We start from the raw sequence: 14,985 nt of genomic DNA, 5'->3' as shown, positions 1-14,985 counted from the left end.
TCTGTTGTTGGTATCATAGTGCTGTGTTAGAGTAATGCTGATTTTGCTTAATAATGCCCCCAAAGCAGAAGCGTAGTGATGCTGACGATTTGGATATGTCATAGAGAAGCTATAAAGTGCTTTGTTTAAAAGTAAAGGTAAAAATTCTCAATAAGGAAAAAAAAATTGTATGCTGAGGTTGCTAAGATCTATGGCAAGAATGAATTTTCTATTTGTGAAATTGTGAAGAAGGAAGAAGAAAATCTGTGCTAGTTTTGCTGTCGTACCTCAAACTGCAAAAGTTATGGCCATAGAGCAAAGGTGCTTAAGATGTAAAAAGCATTAAATCTGTACAAGATAATTTTGAGAGCAACAGAGGCTGCATTCACATAACTTATTATGGTATATTGTTATAATTGTTCTATTTTATTATTGTTAATCTCATTCTGTGCTTAATTTAAAAAAAAAAAAAATTTATTTGGCTCTGCCAGATCTTAGCTGTGGCGTGAGGGATCTTTAGTTGCAGCATGTAGGATCTAGTTTCCTGACCAGGGATCAAACCTGAGTCCCGGGCACTGGGAGCAGGAAGTTTTAGCCCCTGGGCCACCAGGGAGGTCCCTGTGCTTAATTTTTAAATTAAACTTTAGGCATGTACTAAACTTTGTAAGCATGTAAAGGAAAAAACATAGTGTATATAGGATTCAATATTTCCATGGTTTAAGGCAACTGCTAGGTCTCAGAATGTATTCTCTACAGGTAAGCAGGGACTACCGTATTATAAAATGTTACATTTGACCCTCCTTTGGGTCTTGAGAGTTGAATGCCAGTACCCACAACTTTCTCTGTATCTTCTCAACATTAGATAGGTTTTTGATGCTACAAGGGTAAATAAGGAACATTGTCTGGAGAAGCATAGCTCAACCTTTGTCTACTCTTGTAGCAGCCCTCTCTTTTGGCATTTATTATAATATTTATTAATTATAGATAAATATGAATGCCATTTATTGGCATTTATTATTATTTTGGCATTTATTATTGGCATTTATTCACTCCATCTGACTTTTTGTCACTTCCGTTGAATACGTTATTGTAAATTAATTAATAATTATATTAACAGTTTAGGATTTATGTTAATATAGTTATCAACAAATTATATTGGTAATGTAATTAATATTTTAATTATAATTTATAATTATATATTGTTGGATTTTTTTCCAGATCTGTTTTATGTATTATTTAACTTTTCTGAACTGGGAGAATACCCCTGTAGTAAGGTAGAGAGTTAGGAGAAGAAGCATAAAATGATTTATTTTGTCAAGAAAAACTGAGATTCTGTGTGCCGGGTGCTCTGCTAGATTCTAGGGATTATACAGATTAATAAAAACTACTCCCCTTAACAACTCCCCAGTAAGAGAAAAGCAACATAAATGTATTTATAATGAAATGTGCAGTGGTAATCAGTATGTACAAGAAGCTGAGAATAGAAGGGTTTGAGAGAATACTTTGTGCAGATGAAAATGATTAAGTTGAATCTTAAATGGCAAGTGAAATTTATCTAGTCCAAAGTAGGAGCAGTTGGTGGGTGTGAGGGACAAGAAGATACACTGCTTTTCTAGATAAAAGAATCAGAATGCACAGTTATGGACATAGAAGGCTTTCAGTCAGTGTAGGAAAGTATAAGTTTTAATAATTTGCTCAAGAAGAAAGTTTGAAGCAGGAGAAGTGAATAATGATGCTAGGAGCAGTAGATTGGGGTGAGATAGTGTGTGTGTTAGTCACTCACTTGTGTCCGACTCTGCGACCCCATGGATCACAGCCCTCCAGACTTCTCTGTCCATGGGATTGATTCTCCAGGCAAGAATACTGGAGTGTGTTGACATTTCTCTCTCCAGGGGATCTTCCTGTCCCAGGGATCAAACCGGGATCTCCTGCACTGCAGGCAGATTCTTTACCATTTGAGCCACCAGGGAAGCAAAAGGCCTTAAATACTTCATTAAAGCATTTGGGTTGTATTCTGTAGGCAGCAAGGAGTCTAAGGAGAAGGATAGCAAAGTTGATTTTTTATTTTGAGTTGATATTTTTAGAAACTTGGAAGATAGGATTGAAGTGGAATTAGAATGAAGGCTGGGAGACCAACTAGAAGCCTCTTGGAAAAGTTCTGGTGATAGTTGATGAGGTTTTGATTTAAGGTAGTTGGGTAGTGGTAGTATGGATTAAGAAGAGGAAATTGATTTGTGAAATAAAAGGAGGAAAAACTTTTTACAACTTAGGGCTTTTGACTTTTTCAAGTAAATGAATTGCTGGACCTCCAGGCTCTTAGCACTTTGAGATTATTTGCCACCTGTTTTTGTTGAGTGAGTGAGTGAAAGTTGCTCAGTCTGTCCGACTTTGCGACCTCATGGACTATACAGTCCATGGAATTCTCCAGGTCAGAATACTGGAGTGGGTAGCCGTTCGCCTCTCCAGGGATGAAACCCAGGTCTTCCGCATTGCAGGTGGATTGTTTACCAGCTGAGCCACCAGGGAAACCCAGGAATACTGGAGTGGATAGCCTATCCCTTCTCCAGGGCATTTTCTGAACCAGGAATCGAAACAGTGTCTCCTGCATTGCAGGCGAATTCTTTACCAGCTGAGCTCCCAGGACTTGATCTGAATTTTAAGTTCAGCCTTAGATTTGTTGAAGGTTAAGGAAAAAAAAAAAAAAAAAAACTAGAAAAAGAGAAGCCAGAGACAGATCACTTCTATTGCCTACAACTTTGAAGAAGATTGTTGGAACTTTAGCAGGGGATTATATCTATTTCTGTAGTATGTTTGCATATCACGTAATGTTAATAATGTTTATGTAAATAATAGTAAAAAAGCAATATAAATGTAAATAATAGTAAAAAAGCAATATAAAGTAAGCAATATTCCTAATTTAATAATCCTTGCTTTTGAGTAAATTTTTTAGATAGGCTCTAGACTCTGTTTTATCAACTGACTTAAAACAGTGTGCTAACTTGTTCACGTAAATAAATGCAAAGTAAATTAGAACTTAACCTGACTGTGCTGATCAACTGTTGATCTAGGGTCACTGTTCCAAAGAGTCCAAAGCAGACTCTTTTAATGATTAAAAGTTTGTTTTGAATGGTTCTTTAGCATCCTTCCTAACAAGAATACTCTAGGCAGAAAATATTCCTTTCGGGAACTGACACTTGTGGAGGATAGATTTTTTTCTTGGTGAAGATTGTATAGTTTGAAGAGGAGAAAATTGATTAGGTGATTATAATACGTCTGAACGTGGAAGAGGGGACAACTTAAAATTGTCGTGGACTGTTTGAAAACTCAGACTTTGTCAGAGGTCTGATCCCTCTATCCCAGGACTTTGTCACTTATCAGTGACACCAAGGGACTAATTGTGAAAAAGCATGGAGGTTGTTCTTCGTGATATTCTTTGATTAGGGCTATCTAAAAAAATTGCTCTTTTTTTTTTAATCATTACTTTATGACTTAAAATCGTTTAAATCTATATCTCTTAACAAAGTGATGATTTTATAATATAAAATGATGTTTTATTTTCTCATATAGTTTTACCTACCACCTACCCGCCCCCCGCAAATGGTTGGCTACCAATATGTAGGGATTTAATTAATCTCTGCCTTTCCCAAACCTTTAATTACTTTATAAACATGCACTTAATTGCTAAGGTTTCACCCTTCTTTCTGGCTTCCTTTCTGCTGTCCTATTAGGGAGGTGTAGTCTTTGCCTTAAAAAATGAAAATCTAAATGGTGTTTTTCATCTAGATAAACTAGGAACTCAGTTTTAAAGCAGTATGTAGATTGTGTATCTTTGAATATACAAAGGCAAGAAGCTAAGATTAGAACTTTTTCTGGGATTGGTTAAAGTGTAGGACGTGGTTACTTTGAGCTTTGGTTGCAAAACAAAATGACTGATGTTTTCTAGTTATTCATAATTACTCAAAATTTTAAGTGAAAGTATCTATAAGGAGCAATTATGTCATACTGTTTTCCTGTTTCTCTTTGTCAAAGCTCATTTTGTTTATGATTTAGAGGTAAGTGTTTTAGGACTTGGTTATCTGCAAATAAGTCTCTAACCCACCTAATCTTCTTAGAAAATCTAAAGATGAATTTGTTTTTAGTTTTGGTTTCAGGATGAAACTACACAGTTACTTTTTTTTGGTGGGGGAGTCCTGCTTACTGATTATACAAGTTAGTTAATATTACTTATTTCATAGAGTCATCAGTTATTTTAGGGTAGGGTGAGATTTAGGAAATAACCTAGAAAATATCTCAACAAACTTGAAAATATAATTTTTATAATGCAGTATTGAATTTTAATTTATATAGTTCTTACATTTATTATAGCTTTCTATATGTGAACTAATTTTAATTTATTTTACTTTAGGACAATGTTGGTAATTCTTCTTTAATAATAAACAGTAAATTGGTTTGTGATGAAACGACTGAAATGTCTAAGGACAGCAAAACTAAAAGGTATTCAGGAAGAAAAAGATTAAATGAAAATGAACTTCAACAAGATGAACCACCAGCAAAGAAAGGTACTTGTTCAGCTGCTAACAGGAGGCCATTAAGAAAGCTGACTCCTACACCAGGAAACACAAAAGTTGCAAGTAGAAGGAAATTTACTTATCTAAGGAAAAAACCTGAGAAAATCTAAATGTCCCTAATTTTTACACTAACATGTTATAAACTATCTAGAGGATGCAGGTATTTAAAGCTGCCTTTATTTTAATGTTTTTAGATATTATGCTCTTATCAATTTAGCATCATGATAATTCTCTTATTTCCGTGCCTATCGTAATTGCAAGTCACCTTTTCTGCCAAAATTTCTCCACACTTTGTTTCTCTCTTTATTCTGTTTTTCATTTGAAGAAAAGGCCATTTGACAGGAAGACTTTGAGCTAAACGTTACAAAAGGCAAATGTGGTCAGGTTGTGTTTTCTGTGAAACTGCTAGAAAAGAAGTGTGCTGAGCTTACTCACTTTATGCTGTACCTCCCTGGCTATGTAGGAGAACATAGCGGCTTTCACCTTGTCTCTAAACTATTCTGTCTTTAGGAGAACTTTTATAATATAATACAGAGAAGGAAGACTTTCTAAGAGAACATACATTACTTTAGAAACCTAATTAGCTGCTTCACTTTGAGATAAATGGATAAATTAAGTCTTGCTTTGTTTATTAGTAAAATAAGTTAAATATACCTGCCTCCTAAGGTTGTTAAGAATAAAAACAATTGGATAATACACCAATATAATACAAACTTCATAGAACCTCAGTAAAAGTAATGTTTTCAAAAGTAGTTGACTTAAAGGATAATATAGCAGTAGTCGGACATGACTGAGCGACTGAACTGAACTGAAAGCATTAGCTATATTAATGTAATAATTTATGAGCTAATAGGTTGAAACTAATATGCATTTGTTGCTGTTCAGTCACTCATTTGTGTCTGACTTTTTGGCACCCTGTGCACTGCAGCATCGGAGAAGGCAATGGCACCCCACTCCAGTACTCTTGCCTGGAAAATCCCATGGGCGGAGGAGCCTGGTAGGCTGCAGTCCATGGGGTCACAAAGAGTCAGACACAATTGAAACGACTTAGCAGCAGCAGCACTGCAGCATGCCAGGCTTCCCTGTCCTTAACTATCGACTGGAGTTTGCTCAAGCTCATGTCCACTGAATTGGTGATGCCATCCAACCATTTTATCCTCTATTGCCCATTTCTCTTCCTGCCTTCAATCTTTCCCAGCATCAGGGTCTTTCCCAGTGAGTTGGTTCTTCGCATCAGGTGACCAAAGTATTGGAGCTTCAACATTAGTCCCTCCCATGAATATTCAGGATTGATTTCCTTTACTATTGACTGGCTTGATCTTCTCGCTGTCCAAGGGACTTGTGAGAGTTTTCTCCAGCACCACAGTTCAAAAGCATCAGTTCTTCGGCAGTCAGAGTTCATTATGGTCCAACTCTCAGATCTGTACATGACTACTGGGAAAAACCATAGCTTGACTAGATGGACCTTTGTCAGCAAAGTGATGTCTGCTTTTTAACATGCTGTCTAGGTTAGTCATAGCTTTTTTTCTAAAGAGCAAGCGTCTCTTAATTCGGTGGCTTTAGTTACAGTCCACAGTGATTCTGGAGCCCAAGAAAATAAAATCTACCACTGTTCGCACTTTTTCCTTATTTATTTGCCATGAAGTGATGGAATTGGATGCCATGATCTTAATTTTTTGAAAGTTGAGTTTTAAGCCAGCCTTTACACTGTCCTCTTTCACCTTCATCAGGAGGCTGTAAAGTTCCTTTTCATTTTCTGCCATTAGAGTAGTATCATCTGCATATCTGAAGTTGTTGATATTTCTCCCAGCAATCTTAATTTCGGCTTGTGATTCATCCAGTCTGGCATTTTACTCTGTATATAAGTTAAATAAGTAGGGTGACAGTATACAGCCTTGACTTATTCCTTTCCCAATTTGGAACCAGTCTGTTGTTCCATGTCCAGTTCTAACTGTTGCTTCTTCACCTTTTTACAGGTTTCTCAGGAGGCAAGTCAGGTGGTCTGGTATTCCCATCTCTTTAAGAATTTTTCACAGTTTGTTGTGATCCACACAGTCAAAAGCTTTAGCATAGTCAATGAAGCAGAAGTAGATGTTTTTCTGGAATTCCCTTGCTTTTTCTGTGATCCAGTGGATGTTGGCAATTTGATCTCTGGTTCCTCTGCCTTTTCTAAATGCGGCATGAACATCTGGAAAGTCTCAGTTAACTTACTGTTGAAGCCTAACTTGGAGAATTTTTTTTTTTTAATATATATATTTTTAAATATAAATTTATTTATTTTAATTGGAGGCTAATTACTTTACGATATTGTATTGGTTTTGCCATACATTGACATGAATCCGCCACGGTGTACATGTGTTTTGAGCATTACTTTGCTAGTGTGTGAAATGAGTGCAATTGTGTGGTAGTTTGAACATTCTTTGGCACTGCCCTTCTTTGGGATTGCAATGAAAACTTAACTTTTCTAGCCCTGTGGCTGTTGCTGAGTTTTCCAAATTTGCTGGCATATTGAGTACAGCACTTTAATAGCACCATCTTTTAGGATTTGAAATAGCTCTGCTGGAATTCCATTACCTCCACTAGCTTTGTTCGTAGTGATCTTCCTAAGGCCCACTTGACTTCACACTCCAAGGTGTCTGGCTCTAGGTGAGTAATCATACCATCGTGGTTATCCTGGTCATGAAGATCTTTTTTATACAGTTCTTCTGTGTATTCTTGCCACCTCTTAATAATATCTTCTGTCTCTGTTAGGTCCATACCATTTCTGTCCTTGATTGTGCCCATCTTTGCATGAAACATTCCCTTGGTATCTAATTTTCTTGAAGAGATCTCTAGTCTTTCCCATTCTGCTTTTTTCCTTTGTTTCTTTGCATTGTTTACTTTGGAAGGTTTTCTTATTTCTCCTTACTATTCTTTGGAACTCTGCATTCAAGATAGGTATATCTTTCCTTTTCGCCTTTGCCTTTCGCTTCTCTTCTTTTCTCAGCTATTTGTAAGGCCTCCTCAAACATTTTGCCTTTTTGCATTTCTTTTTCTTGGGGATGGTTTTGATCACTGCCTCCTGTACAGTGTGTGAACCTCCGTCCATAGTCCTTTAGGCACTGGAGAAGGGAATGGCAAACCCCTTCAGCATTCTTGCCTTGAGAACCCCATGAACTGTATGAAACAGCACACTAATATGCATGGTCATTTTCTATTATCCACTGAACAAGTGGTGCCGTAACTACAGGGAGTATAACCTTTTTATGATTTCCACAGCACTGTTCCTCTGTTTTTTACCTTGTTTGGGGCCATGGAGTAGTTGAGAATTCAGGGTAGTTGAGAATATAGGATCTGTAGATCACTAGGAAGTGGAAGTGTGCAGGAGCGAGTGATCCACATGGTACAGCTAATCCTAAGGGTAACTCATTCATGAAAAAGATGATTATATAGTGATCTGAGTTGTTAGCAATAAATAATTTGGATGTGAGTAGGTTTATAAGTTTAGGTAACAAAATACTTTTTTTCCCCCTAAATTCATAACCACTGTGGCTATTTCTTAATTATTTGTTGTTAAGAGATTATAAGGACTACGTAAGAGATCATATGACAATTATAACTATAATATAACCATTTCCCCCCCTCTACCTGCTACTAAAAAATCTCCAGAACAAAATACATGATTTCTGTACTTACTAGGATAGGATTAGGGGGTTATAGTTATGCAGGATTGATGTTTTCTGCTCTTAAAAGGAAATGCAAAGCTATTTCCCTATGAAAGTGAATTTATTTCTTTGCGTCACTGTATCTGTATTTTGGGTAAACTGAATAACCATGTAAACATTTCAAGAAATAAGCCTTCAGAATAGTGATAAAGGAGACAAACCAGAAATATGCTATAGTCTGCTCACCTGTGACTTTTCAACCAAAACTAATTTTTGTAGCAAAATATAGGTAAAGCAGTATATGTACAGGTTGGGTGTGGTGGAAATATTGAATTAAAGTAATTATCTTTCTTATTGCTATGTTTATTTTTTATAAGTTAACCTATATTAGGCTCATATACTATAAAATCTACTTCATCTTTATTGCTAGACTAATAATTTAATTTCTTCTTGACAACACTGTTTTGAATATGGTCTATGAATCCTTTGATATGAAACATAAAAATTTATAAAAGGATAATCTGAATATCTGAATATCAGATGCAAATCCAATTTCCTGAAGTATCTTATGTAATTATCTAGTTTATTAAAGTATAGTAAGAGAACAACGTGACAAAATACTTTTTTTGATCACAAAAGCTATCTTGCACTTGCTTTAATTTACCTCAATGTTTAGGGATATGTCCATATAGTATGCATGACTCAAGTCTCTTCTCTCAGGATATTCAGGATTTATTTGTGAGCTCTGAATTTCTGATTATCATTTTTAACTTGCTTACATCCCATCTCTCCTGATAAAGGGTTCAGACATTTTTTTTATAACTTGTCTTCTTAAAGGGCAGGAGGATTTAGTCATTTCCACTGGTGAAGTTCCACCGATGAAGTCATAGGTGTGAAAATTGTGCCATAAGTACTAAATTACTTAAAGGGAAAGTAGAACAGAAGTGTGAATCAGGGGGAAAGAAAGTTATTCCACTTTGGGATGACGTGGCTACAGTTTTGTAAAATGTTAGGAGACAGTCTGATAAAAAATAATGCATTGGTTGAAGATTATTTTAAAAAATTCATTAGAATAAATGGGCAAGTTTGTTATAAAAGTAAATAAGAGTGAATCTGTTAGTTTCCAAAGTAGCTGGAATCCTTAGAATAAACTGAGAATCTGAAGGAGCTAAATTATGAAAATGTAACTACAAACATAGGAAAATCTTCAATAATCAACTCATTAGCTTTTCAGAAACCAGGCTATAGAGCAGGAGTAATGCCATGATTTTCCTCTCCTTTTTGAGTCAGAAGAGACAATGTAATTTATAGGTATTAAAACGTTATCCAGTGTGCTTTTAGTTAGTCTGTTAAAGAAATCTTGGAATCCTGTTATGGGATTACATAATTACTGCTGCCCAAGAGCATTTAAACTATTGCGTGAAGGAAAAGAATATGGATTGTATTTGAAAAATGAAAACTTAACAAATAAAGCTTGTTTTCACAAGTATACTACTGAATGTAAAAATGGATAAATTTTTGGAGTGGCAAAATGATGTTCCCAGATTATATAGTGAGTTTCGGGGTGAGGGGATACTCTAACAGGGGACATCAGTATATTGAGAGAACTGGGATTTCCCCCCCGCCCCGGTCCTGTTGAGGTATAATTGAGAAATAATATTGTGATATATTTAAACTGTTTAACATGATTTGATATACATTGTGAAAAGTTTCCCACCATGTTAATTAATTAATACATACATCATCTCATGTATTCACATATTTTCCCCCTCTTTTTCTTTTTGGTGAGAACACTCAAGTTATATACCCCAAGCAAATTTCAGTTTTACAGTACATTGTTATCAATTATAGTCACCATGTTATAGTTAGATCCTATGACCTTATTCATCCTCAACTGAAAAACTATACTCTTTTCCATCAACCACTATTCTACTCTTTGTTTCTATGAGTTAGATCTTTTTTCTTCCTTGTATCGATACCATACAGTATTTGTCTTCCCATGTGTAGTTAATTTCACAAAATGAACCCTCCAGGTTCACCTATGTTGGAGATGGCAAGATTTCATTCTTCTTTAGGTTGAGTAATTATATTCCACTGTATACATACTTACACCCCTTTTGAAAAAATCCATTCACCCATCCATTGACACTTGGGTTTTTTTCAACGTCCTGGCTATGGTAAAAAATGTTGCAGTGAACATAGGGCATGAACTCACATGAACTTTGAATAGTGATTTCATTTCCTTTGGATATATACTCAGAAGTGGCGTTGTTAGATCATATGATAGTTCGATTTTTAATTTTTTGAGAAATCTCCGTACTGGTTTTCTACTGCCTATACTACTTAATATCCCCATTAACAGTGAGCAGATGTCCTCTTTCTTCTCATTCTTGTCAGCGTTTGTTTTTGTTATCTCTTATCTTTTTGATGATAGACATCCTAACAAGGGTTAGGTGATAATCTTACTGTACTTTGGATTTCCTTTTCCCTGATGATTAGTGATATTGAACACCTTTTCCCGTACCTGTTGATTATTTGTATGTCTTTTTGGAAAAATACCTGGTTGGCTCCTCTGCCAGTTTTTAAATTGAATTGCTTGATTTTTTGGCTGCTGAGTTGTGTGTTTCCCATATATTTTAGATATTAACTCCTGGTCCTACCGGACAAATGGTTTGCAAATATTTTCTCCCATTCCACAGGTTGCCTTTTCATTTTGTTGACTGATTCTTGTGCGTGCATACTGTTTGTATGTAGGATAGTATTAATTTTAAAGAGCTTTTTATGATCTTAAAGATGCCTTCTTAATTGAACAGATTCATTAGACTGGGTACTATCGTCTCTCATCGAGATGCCCAAGAGCCTGCCACAGCAGGGGGGAAAATTTAAGGGCTTGAATCTCATTGCTGTGTGAGATTTGATATTTATCTCTTATGGAACAATTACATGTAGCCAGCCTGCCAGATAGGGGCTTTATAATGAAGCAAACTGATATGTTTAGATCCCAAATGTATTATAGGGGTGACCATCAAGTTCTTCCAGAAGTTTAAACAGATAAGTACCTGGATCATTGTGTATGTACGCTCAAGGTGTTTGCATGTACAATACATTCCAGATTTACCAAATCAGTATGTTTTATATCTGTTTGGAATCTACATTCTGAGTTCTCTTGCTCACTCTAAAACTAGAGAATCACTGTTGTAAAAAAGATACCGTAAAGATAAAACCTTAAAATTTAAAACATAAAATTACACTACAGTAACTGAGTTAATAGAACTGGGGCATGTTAGATTATAAATTTGCACATATCTAGAACCGGAGTAGGTGACTGATTACAAAAATTGTGTTTTTCTGATCCAGTGATATGTCTTAGAGATAGAAAAGGAGAACATAAGCAACATAGCTAAATGTCAAAAATAATTCATTTAGGATTATTGTTCAAGTATGTAAAGATGCATTAGACACAGAGAGTCTTCTGTTGGGAAATTTGGAATATAATAGATGAGAGCAACAAGTATACATAGTATTTCAATATAATATGATGTACTCAGATTCATAGGATAATATGGTGGCACTTACTAAAAAGACAACTATAAAATATACCTTTTAAAGATTCTTTGTACAGTTAACAACTGAAAGTAATAGATTTTTTGGAGAATTTCAATCCAGTTCTCCCTTATGACTGCCTTCTACATTTATGGATTTCATATTGTACCTGGAACCTCTAAGCAGGAATTTGATTCTTAATATGCTTAACGAGACTGCCAGATAAAAATACAGGTGAAATTGACAGATAAATGGCCAATTGGGGGGCGTGCATGAAGGTCAGAAGGACGTGTTGAGTGGATCAATACAGTATTGTGTAAAAAAGACATATAAATTGTATTAGAGTCATGTTGTATATAAAATTCACACATATAAACATCAAACCATGAAGTGAAATAGAATAGGAAAAAAATTTAAAAACCAAAGGTTCAGATTCTTATGTTTTGAAGTAATTTTCCTAGGATATGAGACACTCATCAGATGAGTTATTATCATAATGGAAATTGTATGAAAGCATAAAAAGATAAATTTGTATATCTGGAGAATTGAGAATTATGTTTCAAGAGTTAATCATGCAATCTGTGAGAAAAATTTGAACATAATTTATACTGGACAGTTGTGTGAGATGATTTATTTTGTCAACATAAATATTAAGAATTAACTTTTAGCTAATAGTGCATCCTCTGGACACAGTTTAATTTATATCAACTGTATTTGTTAAAGTTCTTGTACTTATATAACATTTAGAAAATGTTTTAACATACATTATATATTAATTTATTTGGCCCTCTTAACACTACCTTGTAGAAAGTAGGGCAGAGAAATATCCTATTTTTGAAATGTAGGTATTAAGCCTGAAAAAGACAAACTTTTATTTATTTTTAACTAGCTGAGCTCTTCTGTACAGATTTTCAGTTTTTAATAATGTCTAACTATATCCCAAGCACAGTGTTCCAAGTTCATTTATTTTCTTGATCTTCACAATAACTCTGAGATGAAAGTGAAGTCGCTCAGTCGTGTCTGACTTTTTGCGACCCCACGGACGGTAGCCTACCAGGCTCCGCCATCCATGGGATTTTCCAGGCAAGAATACTGGAGTGGGCTGCCATTTCCTTCTCCAGTGGACCTTCCCGACTCAGGGATCGAACCCAGGTCTCCTGCACTGCAGACAGACTTTACCCTCTGAGCCACCAGGGAAGCCAGCTCTGAGATAGGTGATATTATTATTTCCATTTTACATTTGAGGAAACAGCCATGGAATCAAACAGTTGATTGACAGTTATGCAACTAGTAAAGATAAGGCTCCATTAGACTTAGCAGAAGTTTAACCATTTTTCTCCTAATTTCCGCTCTGAAAGTATAAGGCACTCTGTAAATCACTGATTTAGTAGACCTATAATATAATTGTACTTTTAAACTCTTCTTTAGTCAGCCTTAGGGTGTGATTCCCTACCCTCTGTCTCATAGTAATAATAGAGATTTGTGGTAGACAATTCAAATAACATTAAATGCTGTAAAAAGAAAGTAGAAGTAACTGGTAATCCCATTCAGAAGTAGCTGCCAGTATTTTCTAGTACATCCTTTACTAGTAACTCTGCTGTGACTTAATGGAACTATAATTTTTACCTAATTGGGTTTATAATATGTATGTTTTGCAACCTGATTTTTCTTTTTTAACTCAATAGCGTATCTCTGTTTTTCATTGTTTGTTTTCATATGTTTCATATTTTTGAATATTGGCTTATATGGTAACTTAGATTTTATTAAAGTTTGCAAGATTAATAATGTATATATATATTTTTTAAAGGACTTACGCATGCTAGTCCAGCTATCACTGAAGACCAAAAGAAAAGTGAAGAAATGCAAGAGAGCATTTCAGATGAGGAAAACATTAGACTTCTACAAGAAAATAATGAAGAGCTAAAAACACGTTTACTCACCATTGAGAATGAACTTAAAAATGAAAAGGAAGAAAAAACAGAATTAAATAAACAGATTGTTAGTTTGCAGCAGGAACTTTCTTCTTCTGAAAAAAAAAGTTTAGGCTTTAGTATAGAGGTCCAACAAATTCAGTCGAGTTATGACAATGTGATTTCTGAATTACATGTGCAGAAAAGTATAAATCAAGAACAGAAGGAAAGGATCATGAAATTGTCAGAGGAGATAGAAACTGCTAGACGAAACATCACAAACAATGTTTCACAGATAAAATTAATGCAAGCAAAAATAGATGAACTGCGTAGACTTGATTCAGTTTCTCAGATCGCAAACATAGATTTACTCAATCTCAGGGATCTGTCCAGTTGTTCTCAAGAAGATAATTTGCCAAACACACAGTTACATCATTTGGATAATGATTATTTGATAAGTAAGCAGGTTAAAGAACATGGTATTCAAGAACTTAGTAGGGAAAGGTCTTTCCACTCTACTGTTGAAGCCATTTGGGAAGAATGTAAAGAGATTGTAAAGACTTCCTCCAAAAAAACCCATCAGATTGAGGAACTAGAACAACAAATTGAAAAATTACAGGCAGAAGTAAAAGACTATACAAATGAAAACAATAGACTAAAAATAGAGGAGAGGGAGAAAAAGAATCAAGATGATTTACTAAAAGAAAAAGATAGTCTTATACAGCAGCTGAAGAAAGAAGTGCAAGAAAAAACCATTAGTCTTGATATTGAAGTACAGCATGTAGTGGAAGGAAAGAGAGCACTTTCAGAACTTATGCAAGATGTTACTTGCTATAAGGTGAAAATAAAGGAACTTGAAGCAATGTTAGAAACTCAGAAAGATGAATGTAGCCATTCAGCCAAGTTAGAACAAGAAATTATGGAAAAGGAATCTATCATTTTAAAGCAAGAAAGAAATCTGAATGAATGTCAAGCAAATCTTAAAGATTCTATCCAAAATGCCAGAGATTTAAGTGAAAGGGAAGTCAAATTGAAAGAAGAAATCATGCAGTTAACAAAAAATTTGCAAGATGCTAAGCATTCACTTCAATTAAAGGAAGAAGAAAAGGAAAGAAACTGGCAAGAAACAGAAAAGTAAGCTAAATGTTTTTAAAAGGTTTTAAAAATTTGCATTTCTTTTATTGATTTTTCCATATAGCTTTTAAAGAATTTAGGTGGGCATAACTTAAGCTGGTTAAATATAGCATTGTATGTTGAGAGAAGAACTTGAACTTTGTATAAACCTTTGGGACTGAATGTTATTTATATGCAGAGTTCTGTTTATAAAATCTCCTGAAATCC

General features: G+C 34.9%; 1 protein-coding gene across 1 annotated transcript in view; it reads left to right on the top strand.

Moving 5' to 3' along the window:
- The window catches only part of KIF20B (kinesin family member 20B), an 84,652-nt gene that overhangs the window by 33,311 nt on the left and 36,356 nt on the right, over window positions 1-14,985 (top strand). The window contains 2 exon segments of the mRNA XM_070363490.1: window positions 4,385-4,538; window positions 13,542-14,778. Coding sequence (XP_070219591.1) covers window positions 4,385-4,538; window positions 13,542-14,778 — 1,391 coding nt within the window.

This window comes from Bos mutus, chromosome 26, assembly GCF_027580195.1.
Source record: "Bos mutus isolate GX-2022 chromosome 26, NWIPB_WYAK_1.1, whole genome shotgun sequence".
Classification (NCBI taxonomy): Eukaryota; Metazoa; Chordata; class Mammalia; order Artiodactyla; family Bovidae; genus Bos; species Bos mutus.
This window is presented reverse-complemented; position numbering and strand designations above follow the sequence as displayed.